Here is a 25,208-nt window from a genome sequence, read left to right on the forward strand (position 1 = left end):
CGCGACTGCCATCTTTTCATAGTATTCTAGTTAGAAAATTTTCACCGAACAGGTGACTTTATGAAATGTTGACTTTAGTGTGCTGCACAACACTATTTATATGTTTCGTCTTTTTGAAGTTTTCACTTTAGCTAACCAACTATATTATGAGCAAGCAACTTGTTTGGCTTTGGAGCTAGCTGGCTATATAACTAAGATATGATGGTGTGCCACAAATGACGCAACTGCAACTTACAAATAAAGGTTTAGCTGAACACGCCTGATTGAACACATAAAGAGATAAAAGGAATGTATAGCTGCTCAAATTGCACTCCAAGTGACAAGTGATTACTGAAACTCTGTATACTATTGCTTATTATCCAAGCGAAGAATACATATCTAGTTACAAAGTGATAGCAGTTCATTATCGGTAGCAGCAAGCAAATGAGCTAACTATTAGTTAGCTTGCCGAATTTACAAATATCCACCTGAGGCTTGTGCAACTATGCTCGCAATGTTCGCAACTATGTTCATATTGGATATTTGTAAATTTGTCAAGCTATCTATGGCTAATTTGCTTGTTGCTACCAATAGTGAACTGGTATTGTTTTATAACTAGATATGTAGTCTTCAGCAGGATAATAAGCAATAGTATACAGAGTTTCAGTGATAGCTTGTCTGGAGTGCAATTTGGGCAGCTACACGTGAACAATCTGAATAATTGGCTGTGGCAATTAGAACCAATTTTCAACCAAGGAGCTTGAATTATTGTACAGCTGTACAATGTTTTGGTACAGAGTGATGGCCCATCAACTGTATATTTTGAAACTTTAAGGACCATAAACACATGCAAAGGGGCAGTTAACATGTCAGTGAGCCTTTTTCAATGATAGGAAGGAATTTATAATAGGCCATTTGTGTTTTTACACAAATATTTTACCTATTCTACCTTTAACACTAGCGTATTCAACAGACTGAATGTTCAAAAAGGCTGACATGGACAACTGCTTCTCCTTGCGCCTTCTGGTGTTCTTGTCAGCCATTGCAGGTCATTGCTGGAATTTTTCCATGGGATTTACCAACGGAAATCCGCAGCACCAGCAGAATCCCATGCTCATTTTACTTGACTCCATCTGTACAGCTGACTGAGAAAAATCTGGGATTCGGAAAGGGGGGAAAAAGAAAGGGGGAAAATCCCGGAACTGGCAAAATGCGGAAGAAAAAGTAAAACACCCAGTCTGTCTCCGGTGAATGATTGTGTTTGTCTTCTACCATCTACAGCAGGGGTCACCAACATGGTGCCCGCGGGCACCAGGTCGCCCCCAAGGACCACATGAGTCACCCGCAGGCCTGTTCTAAAAATAGCACAACTCACTAGTGAGCTGCATCTCAAATTTTATTTTATTCTGTTGCTATTTTTTTTTAATCACACTTGCATTTATATAGATTTAAAAATGACAATATCTTAAAAATATGTTTATTATACATTAAGTTTAGATAAGTTTAGGTGAACTCTGACCTATTCTAGTCCAAAGGTCAGTATTGTGCGCGTGACAAAACAAACTGGTAGCCCTTAGTATGACTCAGTACCCATGAAGTAGCTCTCAGTTTCAAAAAGGTTGGTGACCCCTGATCTACAGTATATAGAGTGAGTGTAACGGTTGTAACAGTTATAGTTATATATACATATATATTGTAACGGTTCTACTCGTTAATGCAGAAATCCACCGAAAACTGAGGGTAGAATTCTGAAATTGAGCATATATTTTATTTGGCTTCAACAATACAGATCACCACCACATGGATCTGTGGAAGTCCTGCCTGCACTTACTAGATCAAACTTCTGATGCTCTGCAATAATAGAAGGTAATGCCTCATGAGATGGGAAAGCATTGCACATATTTGCTATTTTCTGGTGGCTATTGTTGTGGAACTTCCTACAGCCCCCTGATTTCCTTTATTGCCTGGTATATGTAGCCTAACACTGAACCATTTATATAGTTTGTTTTTAATAGAAACCACATCTAAGTTATGTACCATTTAGGAAAGTACAGTTAGTTCATATTTTTAACTAGTATGGTATTGCTATTGTTATGGATCACTATCTGACATATTACAATTATCAGAAGCACATTTTATTGATTTGTTTGATTGTATTGGGTTTAAAGTGATTTTGGTGGCATCTTTCCCATCATGTGCCTTTTTGTATTCTTCTCTGGTGTCACCAGTATAATGTAACATTTTGGAGCAAAAATACAAAAAAGCATCCCATAGCTGGAAGCTAAAATTGCAAAGATCTCCACAGCAACAGTGAACTTTCCAGGTGAGCTGACATAAGCTGGTATAAAGGTGATCCAGACTGCACTGAATATGAGCATGCTGAATGTGATGTATTTGGCTTCATTGAAGTTGTCAGGCAATTTACGAGCTAGAAAAGCTAAAACAAAGCACAATATAGAGAGGAGCCCAATATAACCTAGCACTGCCCAGAACCCCACTGCTGATCCTACATCACATTCTAGAATTATCTTTTCTTTGTAGTACTTTGTGTTCTTGTTGGGGAAAGGAGGGGATATGGTTAACCAAAGCACACAAATAAGGACCTGTATGAGAGTGAAAGCAAGAACACTCAGTCTCTGCTGGAGAGGCCCAAACCACTTCATGACATTACTGCCTGGAAGTGTTGCCCTGAAGGCCATTAACACCACTATTGTTTTCCCCAGAACACAAGAGATGCAGAGGACAAAGGTGATCCCAAAAGCAGTGTGGCGCAGCATACAGGACCACTCAGAGGGCCGGCCGATGAAGGTAAGAGAGCAAAGGAAACACAGTTTCAATGAAAAGAGCAGCAGGAAACTCAGCTCTGAGTTGTTGGCTTTCACAATGGGAGTGTCTTTGTGTACAAAGAATATTATTGCTACACCGACAGTTAAAGTAGCACCAAGTAATGAAAATATCATCAGCAATATACCCATAATTTCTTCAAAATTCAGGAATTCTGTGTTTTTTAAGACACATCGATTCCTTTGCTCATTTGACCAGAATTCCTGTGGACATGTGATGCAATTGATAGAATCTGTATGGAAAGAAATGGGGGAAAAAACAATGAACGCTTAGTTTTCACATGATAGTGCATGAAATGTGCATTTTGTTCTTAACTTTGACTTAATAAATGTTTATTTTTTCATAAACAATGACTTTCTTTTACATTTTGAGTTTTTAGAATATATTATTGGATAGCACAGTTAACAGTCCATTTGTGCATATTAGGATGGACCATACAGTACATGGTGTCATCCAGGGGTTAAAATGGCCCAACTAATTATCAAATTTGAGCAAAAAGCACATTCCTATCACATAGTTCTCAAATGGACAAATCACGAGAATTAATTTTGTTTGCATAAGAGTAATTGATGGACCAAGTATACTTGGTCCTCTAAACTGAGAACTGCGAAAGAGAAACACAATAATTAAATGAATAAACGAATAACAGACACACAGACAATGCATTCTGTAAGTGTTTGTACAGTGACACAATTTCTGTTTATTTTAGCTCTTTTTAGCTCCAGCACATTGCATTTGAAATTGAATAACGAATATGAGGTTATTGTTCAAGCTTGGGGGACAAGCTGCCAGATAGTCTCTGAGGTAATCCCAATTGCCACAATTAAAAAATACAATTCTGGCTTTAATAATGTTACATAGGGTATGGATGTCAATTTAATATTTTCAGGAGTGTTTTTGGGAGAATTAATTCACGAGATTGGCAGCATTAGTTATTTGCAAACTGAACTTTTATGTTGGTTGATGCCAGCCTGTTGTTTTGGCAAGTGCTACTATTCAGAGCAGGAGGAACGAGGCAATCCAACTACTGATGGTAGCCAATAATGTAGAGGTTTTCTGCACACAAATCTATTTTCAAGGATTTTAGCCCATGGGATGTTTTACTTTCTACTAAGCCTACATGTCGGTCAAAACTGTGTAATATTAATAAAAAGCAGTTGTTTGCATGCTGGATCAAAATAAGCACTTTCTTGTAAAACAGACAGTGTTCCTTTTTGCAGCCACAAAAGGTGCTTTCCTTCACTCAGTGACAACTGGAAGACAACTGCATACCACTCAGACCCAAGGCCATCATCCCGCTTATACAATGGCTTACCAACAAAACACATCATTCCAACATAACGTTTGTTTCAGATGTTACTGTGTTCCTGTTACTTAACTGACTGTACTGTAGAAGTAAATAGGCTCAGTTACCGAATGTGTCTTTTACTTAAATTAGGGGAATGATTCCGTATTTTACTGGATGGTTGGCAACAATTGATCCAATTGCGATTAGGCCAGCTAATCAAAAAAGTAATTCAGGGACACTGTGATTACAGCAATGCACTAAACAGGCATGTACATATATAGATTTGGAGACACCACTTCAGGTTAGGTACACTGCACTTTGCTTCACTGATCACACATATGACAACCGAAACTCCTCCCAAATGCGATTTTGCCATCCTCCAATCCGAACACATGTAACTTCACAAGGACACACAGAGGACACACTTGGTTGAAAAGTAAATGCTCACTAGCGATACTGACAGAATTCTGATAAAAACAAACTTCAGAGTAGTTACATAATTCTAAAGTTTTTGCAACGGCTGCAACCAAGGCCGCTGCTGTATTGAACAGTCTCAACACAACTGTCTTCTGTTGTACATTGTCTGCCGAATGACATTTTCCATTACGAAATTGAAACATGCTATAGAAACTTGCTATTCTTCTAGCAGCTACGATATTTGCCCAAAATATCAGAACAAAATCGGAAGTGAGGTTGTCTGGGTTTTGCATTTTACATGCAAAATAGCAATCGGATTTCATATCTGGATATTATCAGATAAGTCACATGAAACTACCGAGAGTAAATGGGGTCTGTGATAATAAAGAACAGGTTGCTTTTACTAGGTTTGCTAACAGTCATGTTACCTAACATTCACTTTTAGGTCAAATGGTCTCACGGATAGCTGTCTAGCAAACTACTGAATTATATTGAAAATATATAAAAATTCTGTAATTACTACGTCATCCATCCATCCATCCATTATCACCCACTTATCCGGAGTCGGGTCGCGGTGGCAGTAGGCAAAGCCGGGTATTCCAGGCGTCCCTCTCCCCAGCAACGCATTCTAGCTCCTCCTGGGGGATCCCGAGGCGTTCCCTGGCCAGGAGAGATATATAATCTCTCCAGCGGGCTCTGGGTCTCCCTCGGGGTCTCCGCCCAGTTGGACGAGCCCGGAAAACCTCCAAAGGGAGGCGCCCGGGAGGCATCCTGATCAGATGCCCGAACCACCTCAATTGGCTCCTTTTGACGCGAAGGAGCAGCGGCTCTACTCCGAGCTCCCTCCGGATGTCCGAGCTCCTCACCCTATCTCTAAGGCTGAGCCCGGCCACCCTACGGAGGAAGCTCATTTCGGCCGCTTGTATACGCGATCTCGTTCTTTCGGTCACTACCGGTCCACCGCCTGACAATATCCCCAGTCCGGGTCAGCAGTTCTCCTTCCCTGCTGAAAACAGCCTAAGACAAGCCCTGCTTTCCCTTTCTGAGTCGTCGGATGGTTTGCCAGAACTTCCTCGAGGCCAACCGAAAGTCCTTCTCCATAGCCTCCCCAAACTCCTCCCATACCCGGGTTTTTGCTTCAGCGACTGCCGAAGCCGCAGCCCTTCTGGCCACCCGGTACCTGTCTGCTGCTTCAGGGGACCCCCGGGCCAGCCAAGCCCGAAAGGCCTCCTTCTTCAGCTTGACGGCCTCCCTCACCGCTGGTGTCCACCAGCGGGTTCTTGGGTTGCCGCCCCGACAGGCACCGATGACCTTCTGGCCACAGCTCCTGCTTGCCGCCTCTGCAATGGAGGCTTTGACCATGGCCCACTCGGACTCCATGTCCCCAGCTTCACGGGATGCGTGAGAAGTTCTTCCGGAGGTGGGAGTTGAAGACCTCGCGAACAGGGGCCTCCGCCAAACGTTCCCAGTTCACCCTCACTACACGTTTGGGTTTACCGGGTCTGTCCGGCAGCCTCCCCGGCCACTTGATCCAACTCACCACCTGGTGGTGATCAGTTGACAGCTCTGCTCCTCTCTTCACCCGAGTGTCCAAGGCAGGTCTGACGATATGACCACAAAGTCGATGATCGATCTTTGGCCTAAGGTGCTCTGGTACCAAGTACACTTATGAGCTACCCTATGCTCGAACATGGTGTTTGTTATCGACAATCCATGACCAGCACAGAAGTCCAATAACAAAACACCGCTTGGGTTCAGATCAGGCAGGCCGTTCCTCCCAATCACCCCCCTCCAGGTTTCTCCGTCATTGCCCATGTGAGCGTTGAAGTCGCCCAGCAGAACTATGGAGTCTCCGGGTGGCACCCTTTCCAGGATGCCGCCCAGTGACTCCAAGAAGGCTGAATACTCTGAACTGCCGTTTGGTGCATAAGCACAAATGACAGTCAGAGCTTTCCCCCCAGCGACACGTAGTCGCAGAGAGGCGACCCTCTCGTTCCCCGGGTGGAACTCCAACACAGTGGCGCTCAGCCGGTGGCTTGTGAGTATCCCCACACCCGCCCGGCGCTTCTCACCTTGAGCAACTCCAGAAAAGAACAGAGTCCAGCCCCTCTCCAGGAGTTTGGTTCCGGAACCAGTACTGTGCGTGGAGGTGAGCCCGACTATATCTAGTTGGTACCGCTCCGCCTCCTGCACTAGCTCCGGTTCCTTCCCCACCAGAGAGGTGACGTTCCACGTCCCCAGAACCAGTCTGCGACGCCGAGGATCAGCACGCCCGGATCCCTGCCTTTGCCTACTGCCCGTTGGGCAAAGCACCCGACTCCGATGCTGACCCCTGCAGGTGGTAAGCCCACAGGGCGGCGACCCCACGTGACCAGTTCGGGCTGTGCCCAGCCGGGCCCCATGGGATAAGGCCCGGCCACCAGACGCTCGCCGACGAGCTCCCCTCCCGGGTCTGGCTCCAGCAGGGGGCCCTGGTTTCCCTTTTCCGGGCGAGGTAACTGGGTCGTTGTGTGGCCGTATCATGGGAGTCTTTGAATCGCTCTTAGTCCGGCCCCTCCCCCAGGACCAATTTGCCTTGGGAGACCCTACTGGGGGCTAACAGTGCCCCCGACAACCTAGCTCCCAGAATCACTGGGACACACAAACCCCTCCTCCATGTTAAGGTGGCGATTCCTCAGAGGGGTAATTACTACATGGTTAAACCAAAATGTATAAAAATATCCTTTAATAAAATCTCTGAATCTGCTCTTTGACCATGTATGAATTGTTTGAAAAACTAAAATTTCATTGAAATTTTAATATTAAATCAGAAAAAGGCAAGCCAAGACAAACTTTTGAATGCTAGTGTATGTTCCTACATCTTCTTCCTATCCTTCCTAACTTTGTTTCTTGACCGTAGTTGGGACTGCTTCAGGGAAGTTTTAATTGACTTAGCTAGCACCATGATGCCGAACCAGATTTTGAGGTAACAAAAATAAAATGTCCATTAATTTCACTGTGTCAAGTCAGTGAAGAGACAAATGTTGTTATTTCCGTGAAGCAGATTGCATTGATTCCGCCAAAGAAATACCTTAAACGATGTGTAGCAACAACTGGTTTTCTGCCACAGCAATCAAAAAGCTACAAGTGCCCTATCGCAACCAAAACCACAATGCAATGCTCTTAAAGTCACAAAACACATTTTCATAAGCGGTCATAAGAGATCATCTTGGGGTCACCAATTCTGAAAAAGAACCATAAAATTGCACCTCCATACCAAGAAATTCTTTCTTGTCCCGAAGACTGAGGACAATAAACAAAATCAAGCATCTTGAGGTTTGCCAAACCTCATTGGAATTATGACTGGAAGAGAGTGCTATGGTCAGATAAGACCAAAAATGTTTGGCTATACACAGCATCAACATGTTTGGTGGCAAAAAACAGGAATACATACAAGGAGATGCACCTATAGCTGCTGTCAAATATGGAGGTAGGTCATAATCCAGGGGCACTATTTTAAATGAATTCCAGGTACCAGGAAATCTTGGCAGAAAATATAGGAAGCTGAGGTAGATTGTAGGTAGATTGCCCTTCAAGACAATCATTCCAGACATGCAGTAGGCTCAGGAATTATCGTAAACAACATGGATAATGATGTATACAGTGGTTTTGTGTTTAATTTGGTGCTTCTGCCTCGGGAGATCTGCCTGGCAGAGGAAAGTTTGCATTTTTTTTGTTTGTTTTTCCACAGTAACTACTTGTTGTTTGCACACCCACCACCAGGTGGCAAATGTGAGTACTCTAATTTATCACTATCTGAAATACTCAATGTCTGACAGTAGGGGGCAGCACAGTGTCATATTTCTAATATAGGCCTAAGTTTCAAGAACGGTTCATGAACTTATCCCAAACTAGCCTACTATCTATAGATACAGTAAATAATCAATATTTTGTGTGATAAATGTCATTTCACAATCAGTTCAGGATCAGTTTGGCATTTTAGTGCAGGCTCCAGTGGTTATTTAGAATTGCGGTTGGGAAATCTGATCTTCACATAAGGACAACTTCACCCTCGAGCTGTGTATCAAGGCACACCCAAAGTAATTTTTTAAATAAATGTAATAACTCTCCAGCCAAAGCAAGAATGCAAGATTGTATACTCAACGAGCAGGTTGTAAGAGAGGTCGTTACTATAAAGAATACACCACAGACTATGCAGGAGCAAGATGGCAAACTAAGGGGGTTCTTCCATCACCAGTTCTGGAAAAATATGCAGACCTCGGCCTGCGGAAATTAATGAGGATGAGCTTCAAACAACCTGATGCACACTTATTTGTTTGAACTAAATGTTCTGAATGATCATTGTCAAAGTAATGTTTTGACATTCTTAACTTAGAATGTAATTTCACAAATATGTAAAAAAAATGATTTTAACATTTTCTGGGCCGCATGTACGGTGAATCATGCTGCCTCAAGCTTTTGGGGTGTGATGTGAGCACTGTGTACTTTCCGCAAGCCTTCTATGCAGTGGAACAACTTGAAGATAAAAATAAGACTTGTTAGAGATTTTTTGGCCAAATGGGCTACACTAGGTATAAATGCTACGTCTTGAGAAACAGAACATATATCTATATACCATTATAAACTACCTTGATTTACTTGTGTAGCGATTTTAACCTTCCTTATCGGTACTCATCTAAAATGAGTACTCTGCTCACCCCTAGCTATAAGGCAGAATCCAAGACTGTAGCAGCAATATCAAACCCCGCAAACTCCACTATCTTGACTCCCTGAATGTGTCTGTGTGAAATACGCCAACTGTGTCAAGGAACATGTGCATTTCATGCGTTTGCATCAGCGGGGACTCGGGAAGATGTGGGTGAGGCGGAACTGTCTTAGCTGGAACTTTCTATGTTTCCTCATGTTGTTAGAGGCAGGACTGAGCAGTATGATATTGTCATCAAAAGATTTGTCTTTTCCTCTCTCTAAGGAGACCAAACATGAATATTCTAAGAGCTCAGTTATTGTATACTTCTAAAGAAAGAGTTTCCTTCTGCTTCTAACAAAAGAGGTGATACTTGAATACAAATAATTGTTAAATACAGTCAGTTGCAACCTGCACGTTCAAGAAACATATATGTTCCATGTAATCAGGGTTTCAATGCCAATAATCAAAGCTATTTACCCGACAACTCGTTATGCAATACACTGTAAATATAGCTTCTTTTTTTTTCTTTTTCTTTTTGGCCTAAAGCTGTGCTCTGAAACTTTCCTGTGTCCCAAAACTTTTTATTCCATTCTGTGATTCCACTATAGATGCTTTCGTTAGTGCCAGTGCAACTGGCAGTAGCTCTCTTTGGAAGAATATTTAGCAAATTAGAAAATGCAAAGCATAAACAGGCAGAGAGCTGAGGAAAACATGTCTCTGTGCTCTCTGAGTGTACTCGCCACATTGTTTGCTTTTTGTGTCATACACCTGGAAAACTTGGAGGTCGGAAGTTGGAATTTTCAACTGAGAAAATCTGACCTCTGGCTCTGAACGGTACACAGCTCTGTTGCATCATTTTGATTTCGTAAATAAAACTCATGGTTAACATTCTAGTCACACAGTAGGTTACCAGAGTGGGATCACTTGTTCTTATCTATTACTGAGCTGAAATACTCTAGTCAAATTAAACCAGTAGGCAGTTGAACCTCATAATCAATATATTATTTATTTCAAATCTAGTGCCCTGGAGTACAGAGCCAAAATAATAATAAAAAAACATACTAAAAAAACACCAATGGTGTCTCACGAGTGTTCAATTTGAACTCTAAAGCTGAGTGAATATTCACAAAATAAAAAACTTGCTGTACCGGTTGTATTGCTGATTTCTCCCTCAGAACAAGGCACACAGTCATAGCAGCAGACAGGCCTTCCTCTCTGCACAGCCTTCCGACTTCCTGGAGGACAGCTCTCACTGCACACTGACACAGGCACCTTCAAACAAAAAGTTTTCATATTAATGTTCACACACTAGAGGTGTCCTTATTTCCTGGGTTCAATACAATGTCTGCATCATATATATTTAACAATGCAAACATAATTTGTAGTGTAAAACTACTAAGTCTAATATTGAAACCTGTGGATTAATTGGGCCTCATGCAATAGTGTAAAACTACTAAGTCTAATATTGAAACCTGTGGATTAATTGGGCCTCATGCAATAGCCACTTGTATGAACAGATTTGTTCCTAAATTGCTTAAATCTCTTTAAACAAGTGATTTAAGAAAAGTTGGCACATTCACCAATTGTTTTGTATTTCAGTTAACTGAATAAAAGAAAATAATTTCTGATAAAGATTGATTTTGTGACGAGATGAACAATTAACATGCAAATAAATGCACTCATTTAGGGTTAATTTGTCCTTGCATGATGTGACTATGCGGAACATCATGGCTTGCTTACTTCTTTTGGATTGCTTGGTTCATCAGGCCCTTGGAAGAGATTGTGTTTTTAGAGACTGTGCTGATTTATGCACAGAAACTGATGAATGCGTATTATCGTGATTTTTTAAGTACCACAGCCAGTGATTGTACAAATCTGTGACTTGTTGGAGGCATAAGTTATGAGACAGACATTCAAATCCAACCCTTTCCCATTCCCTATCTCCAAGTACTTACTACAGTAGGATTTCTGGCCCTTTTTTCTGGAACTGTTAAAAAGGAGATTGGGGACTGAGCAGGTATGTCCCATTCCTCTGTTAGTTGTGTGCTCCCCTCGGTAATCAAACTCTCATACTCTCACACACATGCATCAAATTCCCATACACCACCGTCAAACTTTCATGCCATCGCTGGATGACCCAACATCATAGTGGCTGTCCACATGTAAGCATTAAACACCTTCCATTTTTCTGTTCCCTTTCCTGAATTGCAAGCAGTATCTCTCCATTATCATTATATCGGATGAAAAATACAACCTGCTAACTGTCATTGCTCAATGGCCTGGCAATGGCTTATTAGTAAATGACTTGTCAACTACTAATTGTAAACATGCAAAATATTTCAAAATAGGTTCACCATTTCCTCTCAGTGATCTAGGTCATTGGTTCTCAATCTTTTTAGCCTGTGCCCTTTTCTTTACAGTGTTTGTTTTGCAATGAATGTTTTTAGTTTCTTCTAAAAACTCCTCCAGCCCAGCGGACATTTGCAAGCCGCCTGCTTCAACTCGCTCTGTCCAGTGCCTAGGTTTCTTCATTAAGCCCTCAATTTTTTTCACTCAGTTAGTGAATGCTTGCATTGGGACCTTGCAGTGAAATGTTGAATGCATTCAATTTCTCAAAGATTTCTGAAAGCCAGAAATCAGACAGGTATTTGGCATATGATGACCTGGCATCTAACAGAAACAGGCACATGCGAATTCAGTGATCACTAACATGATCTCAACCTACAGTATGGGAATGAAAAGGAATAAAAAAGCATTTATTTATGGGTTAACGTTAAGGACTTTTTCATTATTAAATCCAGGTCTGATAATTGCCATGGCGGCACGGATGGTGCAGTGGGTAGCACTGCCGCCTCACAGCAAGGAGGTCCTGGGTTTGAATCCCCGTCGGCCGGGGCCTCTCTGTGCGGAGTTTGCATGTTCTCCCCGTGTCTGCGTGGGTTTCCTCCGGGTACTCCGGTTTCCTCCCACAGTCCAAAGACATGCACGTTAGGCTGATTGGAGAGTCTAAATTGCGTGAGTGAATGGTGTGTGTGCCCTGAGATAGACTGGCGACCTGTCCAGGGTGTATTCCTGCCTTTCGCCCAATGTATGCTGGGATAGGCTCCAGCCCCCCTGCGACCCTGATCAGGATAAGCGGGTTCAGATAATGGATGGATGGATGGATGGATGGATGATAATTGCCATTTGGACAAATCTGACTATTTAAATCATGTATACAGTGCATTTAGCTAATGGGCATACTATAACATCAAAATGAATCCCAACCATACCTGTTCCTGGTCTTTCCCCCAGACAATGGTGAAATTGTTCAGTGAGAGTTGATGGTGTGGTGGTAAAGATGCATCATAGACACCCACTGTCACAAAGTTGGTCTTTCCCTCTTTACCATCCTGCCAGTTCAGCAATTCATACTTTGCTGCAGGGTCTCCATTCTCATCAAAGAAAACTTCCTCACCATGAAGAGTAGAGAAATTAACTTTCTTTATGTGTTGTAGAACCTAAAGTTAAATATAAACCATATAAGTATACAACCAAAACCACTTTGACAAATTAAATGGTCTCCTTTTAATCATAGACTTACCTGCCATGGCTCAGTTTCTCCAGCCCCTTCCTTGCATGTATCATTGAGCTGACTGTTTCCACAAGCATACATGTTATGCAGGGCATGAGCTATAGCATACACTGCTTTGTAGACATTATTGGCAATTTGCAGTTCTGAGACATCAGTGTATTGGTTTTGTATGTCACTCAAACTTTCTGTGCCGCTACAAAAATTATAATCTTCCTTATTGTTGGGTATGGGCAGCAAACATCCAAACATAGTTTCCCACAGCTTATTGTAAATGGATATGCTGGCAGATGGGTGTATACTGAGCAAAAAATCTTTCAGGCCCCTGATTTTAGCTTTAGGGATGGCAAATCCCAAAGATCCTCTCAGAATGTGTTGCCATTCTCCAGTGGCGATGTTTGAATCTGAAATCCAGGATTCACTGCCAATCCACTGCAATCCTGTGACATTCCGTAGGGACAGTTCTTTAAGCAAAACCTCCATGTCAGAGTAGGAAACGAAAGCCACAATAACCTTTGAGCTGGACGTCTTTATGATTTCAGCTATTCTCACAATGTTCTCGCTGGGATCAGTTCTGAAGAAAGCCTCAGAGTACTCTACACAGATGCCTTCCTCTTGTGCCGCTCTCACAAAGGTAGCCATACCATTGTTTCCATAGTCATTGTCACTGCATAAAGCTCCAACCCAGGTCCATCCAAAGTGCTTCACCAGCTGAGCCAGTGCTCTGCTCTGATAATAATCACTAGGAATGGTTCTGAGAAATGATGGGTGTTTGGTTTTGTCACTGAGACATGCACAGGTAGCAAAGTGACTTATCTGCAAAGGTGCACAAATACACCAGTTTGAGAACTGGGATAATAGACACGGTAAAGGCAATGCAAGCAGTTACATTTACTACATCTGTTTGCTCTGTCAAACCAAAAGGTGATTTGTATACCCCTCTATCAGGATGATGCCTTTATAAAGCTGTATCTTTTATAGTATAAGTTGGTGTAAACTTACCACTGGAATGTGTAAAGGCCCAATGGAAGATGAAATTGCTATAGTTGGTGTTGAGGAGGTTTCTGCGATGATGGCTTGAACTGCTGGACTGGAGCAGTTACTGTCTCTGAAAGATCCTTCCTGTCCATTAATTAAAGACATTGCTGCTGCGATAGCAAGTGCTATGGAACCACAAGAGTCATACATCTTATAGCCCATGGAGACACCAGGAAGTATGGCAGTGCTGTTGTTGATTTCTTCAATGGCAAAAACCATAGTTTGAGCATTTTGAAATTCTCTGAGGCTTAAACTAAAAGAAATGCAATTGGTAAGGAACAGACTATTCTCTCCCTTGCTCACTTTTAATAATGTATTAATAAGACTTTTCAGAGCTTATTTTTTATAAAATAATCTGGGAATTTTTCACTTTAAATAATGTGTGAAAATCAGGTGATCCTGCTTAATTCCTTAAAACACATGGCCAGTGTTCATTTATTTCCACTCAATTATTTTGAAATGAAACTAAAAGTTCTATTTCAATGAATTATTTTACGATATCACTGTTTTAGCAACAACAGTGCCTTATTTTATGTGCAGTGACAAAACAAGCATGGGGGACCTCAACTTCTATCCATTTAAAACTTCACAGATGACATGAATCAGGATAAAATTATTTTCACAATGTTACTTTTTTCTGCTTCTGTCTCCAAACTGGAGTTGGATTAGGGGATATCTATTAAGTAAATCTGTGTAATCTGAAAATAGTGAGAGAAGAAAACAATGAAAATCTAAGGGTTAAAAGCACATTTGTACCTAACAATGGTCATATACACCAATAATGGAAGATTCATATCATGGTAAAAAATCTAAATAAATTCTAGTTTTGTTTACCTGGAACAAAAAAAAAGAATTGTGATTAGATATTATGAGAAAGTGAAACAATTTAAATTTTAAGTTTAAAGTTTAATCTTGCTAAAATTGAAGTGTTTGCTAAAATAGTTATGTTCTACAATACGTCCACTCTTTTCTTGCCTTCTGGTTAATGAGTTCAGTGGAATCACTTTGTGAAAAATGGATAACGTACCTCTCACACTGTGGTTGTTTTGGCTCTGTAGAAAATGTGGGTTCACTCTCAACCCAGGTGTTGTGGAAAGAGAAGATCCCTCCGATGATGATATCTCCATCCATTTGGAGCTGTGGGTGTTCAGGCTTCCCTCGCTGCCTGCATGGGGTGTCGTCTGCCTGAGCCAGGAGGACCACCATCCACATCTGTATGAGCAGCATGGCTTACAGTCACTTGGTCTCCAGCCACTCTTTTATAGTACTGTGGATGGGACCTCAAGAGACAGTGTCTAACTATTCCTTCACAACAATACAGCCCATATGAAAAATACAGGATAATTCTTCTATGGTCAACACGCTAAGTTTTCAGGCCTTTCTTATATAATTCTAGCATAACAGTTTCATGTCTCCTATATTTCGGTCATAGGGAGATGCTGTAACATGTTATGTGTGTTTCCTTGTTTGATTATGGCCAAATTCTCACTAAAAGGCATGCATTCATTTTCTGGTGGATATTGGCCAAATATGAACACTGTATTTAGAACACTTGTATCAGCATTCTATTGAAAATATACACTCAGTGATCACTTTATTAGGTAGAACTGCACACCAGCTTGTTAATGCAAATATTTAATCAGCCAATCATGTGGCAGCAACTAATGCATACAATAATGTAGACATGCCCAAGAAGTTCAGCTGTTTTTCAGACCAAATGTCAGAATGGGGAAGAAATGTGATCTAAGTGACTTTGACTTAGGAATGATTGTTGGTGCTTGTGATTGTGGATGGTTTGGAAACTCAATATTGATCCAAACAGTTTATATTGATAAGCCTATTGTTAGGCCCATGGCTCTGACTGTTTTATTCTTATTTCTCAGCCTCGTAATGGCTTCTTTGACTTTCTTTGACAGAACTCTGGTCCTCATGTTGAGAAATGCCAAGAACAGACTCCAAAGGCAATCAAAATCTAGTCATATATATATAACATTACATTACGTGGCATTTAGCAGACGCTCTTATCCAGAGCGACGTACAACAAAGTGCAAATCAAACACAAAAACAAGTGCCAAGAGGACCTGAGAGGACAATACAGTTCCGACATATATCCTACACAATAGAGTGCCTAGGTCATAATGCTGTTACTTAGTAAAAAGTGCAAAAAAACTCAGTTTTGCAATCAATACAAAAACTATTCACTGGCAATTATGCACACTAGTTTTCAGCACATACAGCTTTAAGCATACTGTCAGATGGTGGATGGTAATGAAAAAAATTCAACCCTGTTCTGTCCCTGTCGCATTTTATGACGGATTATGATTTTTTTTCTAGCGGAAACCACTGCCACCTTTGGGAGTGGGATCACAAAAGCTCTGGTGTAGAGTGCTCAAATATACCATCTGGTGGTGGTTGTGCAAAAAAAATAACCCAAGGATTATGGATAATCTTGCTTCAAATGACTGTGCAACCCGTTACTGGGCAAAACAAATCATAGAAGTCAACTGGGAATTTAATTAAAGGCGATTCTTGCTGCAGAAGCAGAATGGCAAATGTAACGTAAAACATGAAACCACTGTACATAAGGGATGTGATCGTACACCCACCACCGCCATGCAGACAAAAGAATTCTCAATACATTTTCATTTTTAGAGATGTGTTGGTCCTCTGAGAGCTGAAGTAATAATTTGAGAGTTTTTGCTAAAAGAACCAGTTTTAGTATGTTAGCAATCAAACTGTAATCACACCAATAAATGTATTACAAAAGTAGATCCACCCCCCCTCCCCACATATACAACTACAAAAATAAACAAAACATTAAGATGTGAATAAAAAGTAGAGAGAGAGAGAGAGAGAGAGAGAGAGAGAGAGATTGAATTTAATTCAGTTAGCAATTAGAAATAGATAAGTTTAGGGTCCTATTCTTGTTTTCCTTTGGGTTGGTTAGCTCTTGAGAACCTTCCCTAGTTTTGTTTCTTTGTTCCGCCTCTGTTTTGAGGGGCGAGTGGCAGAGTTTGGCACTTACAGTTTAGCCCGTTCGAGACTGCCGGTAAAATCTTGTTTTGTTTTCCCTGACCATTATATATTATATATATTTTTCGGTTGGCGTATCACCGGGGAGCTTTGTTCCCTTTTTCTGTTATTTTCCTCACCTATTTTAGTGGTTATCCAACTTATCGTTGGTAACTTTGTGTGATCCCTTCCCGGTCGCTCTTGGTCTCCCGCCCCTGCTCCCTCACATAAACAGTATCATAGACGAACTGTAAATGTAATATGTATATTAGGTTATACAAGAGTTTACACTTATTTGTGTTGTGTGTTTGTGTGTGTGTTTGTGTAAGAGAGAGAGGTGTGTGTGTGTGTTCTTGAATTATTTATTAATGACAGTGTGGTGGTGTATGGAAAAGAAGAAAAAGTAGTAGTCCCTAAATCCCATTTTAAATTATTTCTGCTTGGGGAGATGTGCGACATGGATGGTCTTATATTGGATAAGTTGGATGTTGGTGTTACTAGTCATGATGAAGGATTGAATTATTTATTATTTATTCAATTAAGTATTCATTTTGGCTGAAATCAAATGCCATTTACACATGCAACACAGAGGCCAATTCAAATGTTTTGAGAATGTATGTCCACACAATGTATTTAAAATGATCTAAAGTGTCATCTACTCTTGGCATCTTACTATCAGATTTAAAAAAAACTGTATCCAGCGGTGCTTCAAGCCTGCATGTGAAAACACCAAAACACCCTGAGAGTATCTGGGTTGGCTATATGGTCTGTCATGGGAAAATAACATGGTAGGTTGTAGTTGGGGGAGGGGGAGGGTTACCATGCATTTCAGATAGGGTGGTAGTTATATGAAAAATATGTTGTACATTGTACCAGTGAAACATGTCCTTTATTTATTTTGATTACATGTTAATATGTCCATGTGTCAAATCACATAATATTGCAATTTTCATATTCACGTTAAATACCCCCATCTTGACAGATTTAATTAGAAGTTTTTCCCATTACATGTTTTTTGGTGTTCTTATCTGGTTTAAATAATATGAGGTAGCATTTAGGTATGAAGATACAGACGAGCAGTCCAAAACTGGAAGCTAAAATAGCAAATATTTCCACAGCTACAGTGAACTTTCCAGGTGAGCTGACATAAGCTGGTATAAAGGTGATCCAGACTGCACAGAATATGAGCATGCTAAATGTGATGAATTTGGCTTCATTGAAATTGTCAGGCAGCTTACGAGCCAGAAAAGCTAAAACAAAACACAATAGAGAGAGGAGCCCAATATAACCCAGGACAGCCCAGAACCCCACTGCTGATCCTACATCACATTCTAGAATGATCCTTTCTTTGTAGTGCTTCATGTTCTTGTTGGGGAAAGGAGGGGATATTGTTAACCAAAGTACACAAATAAGGACCTGTATGAGAGTGAAAGCAAGAACACTCAGTCTCTGCTGGAGAGGCCCAAACCACTTCATAACATTACTTCCTGGAAGTGTAGCTCTGAAGGCCATTAACACCACTATTGTTTTTCCCAGAACACAAGAGATGCAGAGGACAAAGGTGATCCCAAACGCAGTGTGGCGCAGCATACAGGACCACTCAGAGGGCCGGCCGATGAAGGTAAGAGAGCAAAGGAAACACAGTTTCAATGAAAAGAGCAGCAGGAAGCTCAGCTCTGAGTTGTTGGCTCTAACAATGGGAGTTTTCCTGTTCCAGTAGAAAATCAGCACTGTCACTGTAGTAAAAAGGACTCCAATCAAAGAAAATAAAACTAACAGTATTCCCATAACTTCTCCAAAAGATAAAAATTCGATTTCCTTTAAAATGCAGGCATCTCCTCTTTGGTTTGACCAGTATTCAAATGGACACTTCACACAATCAATAGAATCTGCATAAAAACACATTAGAAAATATGCTTGAGGTAGCCATGAGTTATTTTTTACAAAGGACATATGGTCATACTACACCAGTTTAGATAATTTGACAATACAGTGGAACTAAATAAGGTGGCCTTTTGGCCCTTGGGTCTTTTGGCATTCACTTTTGGCAAGCATTTACAGGTCCTGATGTACAGTAGAGTATAGCATTTGAATAAACCTTACCAAATTCAGGGTTGATCTCTGAATCCCAATTATTTATTAGCTACTATCATACTGTGAGACTGCCATGCTGACATTCGATTAAACAATCTAAAACCATTGACTTATTTGTCCCAAAACATATTATGGAATCTGTACATACAGTGGGCTCCAGAATTAAATTTAAATGAAGAAAAAAGGCTGCAAAAATAAACAAGCCTGATAATAATCTATATGCTGTGTTCAAACATGGGACATTTTTTATTCAGTAATCTCATTTTTTCTGGAAAACATCGGTGTCAAAACACTTTTTTAAAATGAAATTACACATTGCCCCTACAAATGGTAAGAAAGATGGCCACAAAGAATCCAAGGATCACAGCTTAAGAAATGCAAAGATTGGTTTTATCTTCGGGTCACCAAGTCTTAAAAAGAAACATAAAATGGCACCTCCAAACTCTTTGGAAGGGTGGCATGAAGACAGCCCTTACTGAGCACAATAAGCAAAACCAAGCATCTGGTGTTTGCCAAACGTCATTGGAATTATGACTGAAAGAGAGTGCTCTGGTCAAAATTGAACATTTTACCATACAGGCCTTCAACATGTTTGGCGGCGAAAGAGGAATGCATACAAGGAGAAGCACGTCATTAATACTGTCAAATATGCAGGTGGGTCATTGATGTTTTGAGCATGTTTTGCTGCCACTGATCCAGGGGCACTATATAAGATCAATGGTACAATGAATTTAGCAGAGTACCAGGAAATTTTGGGACAATGGGCCAAATTTATCAAACGTGAGCTGAACAAAATTAACCCTAAATCCTTTGGAAATGCATTTACACAAATAATGTGTGATTTATCAAAGGTTTCAGATGCTACGTTTTTTTCCTAGGATCCAAATGCACTTCACGAGTGGTCTCAGCTATTCGTATTGTGCGCAGAAATGAAAGCCTACGGTTGTGAAGCTTGTTTTGTGCTATTACTATTCCATACATTCATATTTTACTTTGATTTGGATTGAAACATTTATTTTAATAAGCCAATTGAATATTATAATCATTCATATATTATAAAACGTAACAGGATTCAGCATTAAAATGGGTGATGTTTCATTCCGGTAATCCTGATTTAATTACAAAGTTTGCTGGGAATAGGGTGTACAAGTCCTAGCTTTGACCTTCATTTCTATGTCTGACCTCTCTTTACATTACATTTACATGTATTGTTTTATTTGAAAATTTGGCATATGGTAGCCAACTTTGGAAAGACTGCATCTTCATGGTGCGGCTCATGAGTCAGTTCCGACCATAGACTGTATAAAAATTGTTTATTCCAGTCCTATGTGGTAGATTATGCAGCATACATTTTAAAAAATTAGGCTAGTTTGCAACAAACTATGTTTAAATGTTAGTTTGGCACATTAGTTTGGCACATCTCATTATCTTTCTCCACCCGGACAATCAGCTTTTCCTTGTCCATTTTTGTGCAGAAAAAACAAAAAACATCGGCTCAAATTCATGTTCGAGTTCAAATTCAAGTTTATTCCAAGAAAACATCATGGCATAGATGTTAAGTCCTAAATACGTTTTAATATACATTTTAATGTTCGCAAAGACGAGTTACAAAGTAGCTGTAGCACACACAGTCATATAATGATGAAAAATCTGATCATCTTTTCTCTTTAAATTGATTTAAATTGATTTCCATGTCCTTATCAGGTATTTTATTTGGTGTGATCTTATGCTTACGAATGATTGATTTTATCAACATACACGCGGATACGAAAATAAGCTGTGTCTACTCCTGTTTGATAAATCTGGCAGAATTTGTTAGTTCATTTCTCCGATCACACATACATTTGCACACAGAGTTAAGAAAATGTTGATAAATGAGGCCCAATGACTCATACATCAAAATCAACAAAAAATGGTTAAGTGAAAATAACATCCCTGTTCTGTAATGGCCATCTCAGTCTCCAGACTTAAATCCCGTCTAAAACCTGTGGTCTGAACTGAGGAGAGGGGTCCATGAGCGCAAATCCAAGGATATTAATGATCATGAAATGATGTTCTGCATGGAGGAATTGTCAAAAATCCCTCCAAATGTGTTCTCTAAACTCATCACAAATTGTCGGAAAAGACCCATGGCTGTCATTAAACCAGGGGTACCAATACTTGTAAGACCTGTTTTTGGGGGAAATATATTTTTTCTTTTAAAAATGTTTGTTGATTCCGCTGAATCATTAATACAGCACACTACTTTACACAAACAATAATTTGTATGCCTAACAATTCTATAATTCTTATCTGTATGAATTTTTAGTTTACAGTATTTTTTTGTGCATATTTTTCAAGGGTGCCAATAATTCTCGAGCCCACTGTATATTAAATTACAGCAATACTGTGTTACATTTTATGCCTGGGTTGAGCCAGGTATACCTGTGATGTTATACCTGTAGCATTGCTGATTTCTCCCTCAGCACAGGGCACACAGTCATAGCAGCAGACTGGCCTTCCTCTCTGCACAGCCTTCCGGGTGCCTGGGGGACAGCTCTCACTGCACACTGATACAGGAATCTGCCCAAAAAAAAAACAACAACAGTATTTGTATATGTATGTACATGCATGTAATAATAATATAAAACAAATCAAAAACATCTACTGTATATTAAATCTACAGAATGAATGCATTACCATTTTGCTGCCGCCTCCCCAAACAATGCTGACATTGTTCATTGTGAACTGGTTCCCTTTAGGCAGTGAAGCATCGTAGTAACCGATTGTAGCAATCTCCATGGTCCTGTCTTTAGCACTTTGTAAATTTATAAGCTCATATCTGGCTGGTGAATCTCCATTGCTGTCGAAATACACTGTCTCCCCTGCATTAGTTGTGAAATTCACTTTGTGCAGATAATGTAAAACCTGTTAATGTAACAGAGCTGCATTGGAATGCAAGCTGGACTGGTAGGCTGTCCTATTATGTTTAACCATTTGTCCTCCTCCTGGAAACATTCAGTGCAGGGAACATTCTCTAGATATGGACATCTACTGTCTTGCAGATGCCAATATCCAGAGCAACAAGTCATAATAATCTAAATGCTAGAATGACAAATGCATGTCCAAACACAATTTGCTGTGAGATTATTACTTAATTTTGATTTGATTTGACAAAATACAGGCAATCCCACTTAACCCATAAATGCATTAATATTTCAAAAATTCAATTTTCATTCATAGTATTACTGTTAATAATCTAATATCCACAGAATGTGTTGTCAAGCATTTAAAAAGATTATTTGAGATAAAATCCTTAACCCAGCATGTTCCTATCAAGAATCTATGCCTGATCTATGAGTGGTGACAAACATTTTAATGACCCAACAAGTATTTGCCTGATATTGATGAGGATAATTAATTATATATACATGTTAATCCAATATCTGTATAATTACTTATAATAGATAACACTGAACTATCCAAGTTTTCATTCTTACCTTACGTATTTTACGTAATAACATATTTTTCCATTTGCGTTTCAGTGTTATGTTTTAACTTTGTCATGATGCATATTGTCGACATTGTAGTTCTGGATTGTCACCTGGGTTAACTAAATTCTGTTATTTACAATGAAAAATAAATTCTCAGTACATTCTTTTTATACATCCTTTTTACTGGCTAAATAAAATGCAGGTAAAATGCAGGCTTTGTCCATTTAAACTTAAATATTAAACAGTTTACATGTTACACCATGCCTGGTAATGTACATGTCTTACCTGCCATGGCTTTATGCTGTTGCCACTTGCACAGCTGTTATTAGGAAAGGGACCTTGGCTATGCTCACATGTGATCAGGTTGTGCAGCGCATGGGCCACTGCATACACAGCCTTATACACATTGTTAGTGAACCTCAGTTCTGAAACATCTGTGAACTGGGTCTCCACATCTCTCAAATGCTCAGAGCCACTGCAGAGTCTCCTTCTCTCAGTCAAGCTCTGTGGAGTCAAAGTGCAGTTGAACACATTTTCCCAGAATTCCCTGAGGAATGTGCTGTGTGGAAATTGAGACGGATGAACCTCCTGTAGAAACTGCCCCAGCCCAGGGATCTGTGCCCTGCTGACCACAAAGCCCAAGGCTCCAATAAGAGCCCTGTAGCCCTCGCTGTCAGTGAGTGAGTTGTCTGTGATCCAGGCATCACTGCCGATCCACTGCAGGTCTGTAATGTTCTGTCGGTGCAGCTCTTCCACCAGCACCTTGATCTCTCTGTGTGTCATGAAGGCCATGATCACCTTTGAGGTGGAATGTTTTATAACATCGACGACTCTGAGCAGCGCATGGCGAGGCCCTGATTTTAGAAAGGCCACAGAGTACTCCACACATACTCCCTCCTCCTGGGCTGCCTGCACAAAGGTTGCCATCCCGTTGTTGCCATAGTCATTGCCACTGCGTATGGCCCCAACCCAGGTCCAGCCAAAGTGCTTCACCAGCTGTGCCAGTGCTCTGCTCTGGTAATAGTCACTGGGAATAGTTCTGAAGAATGAGGGGAACTCTTTTCTGTTGCTCAAACATGCACATGTTGCAAAGTGGCTGATCTGAAGTTGACAAAAAAGCATCAGACAAAAGATTAAATAAATATATACAGTACTGTGCAGAAGTCTTAGGCACCCTAGACTTTATTATATATATGTTAATTTTTTTGTGTGTGTTAGTATAAAAGAACACATTTGAGATTTCCAAATATTCATTTTCCATTTTGAGACATTTTTGTATTTAATTTAAAAAAGTAACATATTGCTGCATATTGACTACTTTTTACATAAAAATGTGAGCAAGGCAGTCTGAGATCAGAAGCAAGGACCCAACCAAAGTCTGCAGAAGTTCTGTGGCTCAGAGAAGTGATGCACTTTTAACACCAAAGGGTGGTCACAAAAAATATTGATTTGATTCCATTTTTTACAATTCTGCCAAATGACTAAAATGTAATGTAAAATGTATACTATGTTTATTTAGGACCTTTCATTGAATTATTGTTGAAAGAATCTGTACATAATGTTATACAGGTGCCTAAGACTTCTGCACATTACTGTATTTTTTTATTATTTGTAACTACATTTGTCATAACTGTGCTTTATAAAACAGTGCATCTTACCACCGGTATTTTAAACCTTCCAATAATTCTTGCAAATCCCATAGTTGGTGTGGATCCAGAGTGTCCTAGGATAGCTTGGACCGTGTCTGGCTGAGAACAGCTGCTTGTGGTCATCATATCATCGAGCCCATTAGCCAGAGTCATTGCAGCTCTCAGAATGTCCATGCTACCACAATCATTGTAGATCTTGTATCCCAGGGACATATGTGGGAGGATTTCAGTGTTTTGGTTTATTTCCTCTATTGCAAAGATCATTGTATGAGCAAATTTGAATTCTCTGAAATTTAAACTGAAAAGATTTTATTGCATTAATTCAAATAAATATCTTGCATGGTCTAAACGGAACTTGTGAAAATACATGTAAATAATTTTAGGCAAATATATATTTAATTTAGCTGTGCTGTACATACTGTTTGCATGGCCGAGGTGTTGGTGCTGATTGAAAGGTTTCGATGGCACCATCCTGCCCAGTGCGAAAGGAAAAGATTCCCCCGATGATGAGGTCCCCATCCTTGGTTAACTCCGGCTGCTCTACTCTGCCCAGCAATTTGCACATGGGTCCCTCCGTCTGCATCCACTGCATGTTTAGGACCAGCTCCAAAAGCAGCAGCAGCAACAGCATTGTGCGTCTCCTTCATGTGCATTTGTAGCATGCAGCCCTCCAGCTACCTTTATAGTTATGCAGCTTAGCAAGCCCCCTTTCTGTGATTCTCCATGGAGGGTCAGGCAGGGGGTGGGGCTGGCAGGAGTGACACCTCCACAGAGAAAAAGAAAAAGCTAAACAACAGCCAACCAAGGCTTCTGCCACAATGGAGAAATGGAGACAGTGATTATAATTATACCCAAGATTTTATAAAATTGGTTTATAAAAATTTACCTGTACATGCCACATCTCTCTCTCTCTCTCTCGCTCTCGCTCTCGCTCTCTCTCTCTCTCTCTCTCTCTCTCTCTCTCTCTCTCTCATCATGTCAGTGAAAACAGTTTGTTAGCACCAGTTTTAATTTCCATTTAATTATATTGGGTCAAGACACCACTGGTGCTCATATGCACTGTTCAATTAGTAATATTCTGAGTGGATTACATGAATCCACCTTCAGTGTCATAGCATTTTGATGACACTGTTATTTGATAATATTAATCACAATC

At 40.3% G+C, this 25,208-nt stretch overlaps 2 protein-coding genes across 2 annotated transcripts; both read right to left on the minus strand.

Moving 5' to 3' along the window:
• Positions 1 to 2,141: 2,141 nt before the first annotated feature.
• On the minus strand, positions 2,142 to 15,051 carry LOC133108377 (extracellular calcium-sensing receptor-like). The gene is made up of 6 exons (XM_061217876.1): positions 14,852 to 15,051; positions 13,789 to 14,077; positions 12,799 to 13,602; positions 12,488 to 12,715; positions 10,364 to 10,487; positions 2,142 to 3,055 (listed from the first exon to the last, which is right to left on the minus strand). The coding sequence occupies exons 1-6, from the start codon at positions 15,049 to 15,051 to the stop codon at positions 2,142 to 2,144; spliced, it is 2,559 nt and encodes an 852-aa protein (XP_061073860.1).
• A 2,769-nt stretch (positions 15,052 to 17,820) lies between these two features.
• LOC133108451 (extracellular calcium-sensing receptor-like) lies at positions 17,821 to 24,665 on the minus strand. The gene is made up of 6 exons (XM_061217990.1): positions 24,472 to 24,665; positions 24,062 to 24,350; positions 22,689 to 23,504; positions 21,610 to 21,837; positions 21,369 to 21,492; positions 17,821 to 18,725 (listed from the first exon to the last, which is right to left on the minus strand). The coding sequence occupies exons 1-6, from the start codon at positions 24,642 to 24,644 to the stop codon at positions 17,821 to 17,823; spliced, it is 2,535 nt and encodes an 844-aa protein (XP_061073974.1). The 5' UTR covers positions 24,645 to 24,665.
• Between the last annotated feature and the right edge of the window lie 543 nt (positions 24,666 to 25,208).

This window comes from Conger conger, chromosome 13 (genome assembly GCF_963514075.1).
Source record: "Conger conger chromosome 13, fConCon1.1, whole genome shotgun sequence".
Lineage (NCBI taxonomy): Eukaryota > Metazoa > Chordata > Actinopteri > Anguilliformes > Congridae > Conger > Conger conger.

What these genes read in the sequence shown, in the direction of transcription:
- LOC133108377 (XM_061217876.1), bottom strand. Translation starts at nt 15,051, where the DNA reads ATGCTGCTCATACAGATGTGGATGGTGGTCCTCCTGGCTCAGGCAGAC. An exon ending in AAACAACCACAGTGTGAGAG is followed by an intron (nt 14,078 to 14,851) that starts GTACGTTATCCA and finishes CATTTCTTTTAG; the next exon opens with TTTAAGCCTCAGAGAATTTC. An exon ending in AGAAATCAGCAATACAACCG is followed by an intron (nt 3,056 to 10,363) that starts GTACAGCAAGTT and finishes CTTTCCATACAG; the next exon opens with ATTCTATCAATTGCATCACA.
- LOC133108451 (XM_061217990.1), bottom strand. Translation starts at nt 24,644, where the DNA reads ATGCAGTGGATGCAGACGGAGGGACCCATGTGCAAATTGCTGGGCAGA. An exon ending in GAAGGTTTAAAATACCGGTG is followed by an intron (nt 23,505 to 24,061) that starts GTAAGATGCACT and finishes TGTCAACTTCAG; the next exon opens with ATCAGCCACTTTGCAACATG. An exon ending in ACAGCATAAAGCCATGGCAG is followed by an intron (nt 21,838 to 22,688) that starts GTAAGACATGTA and finishes TTACATTAACAG; the next exon opens with GTTTTACATTATCTGCACAA.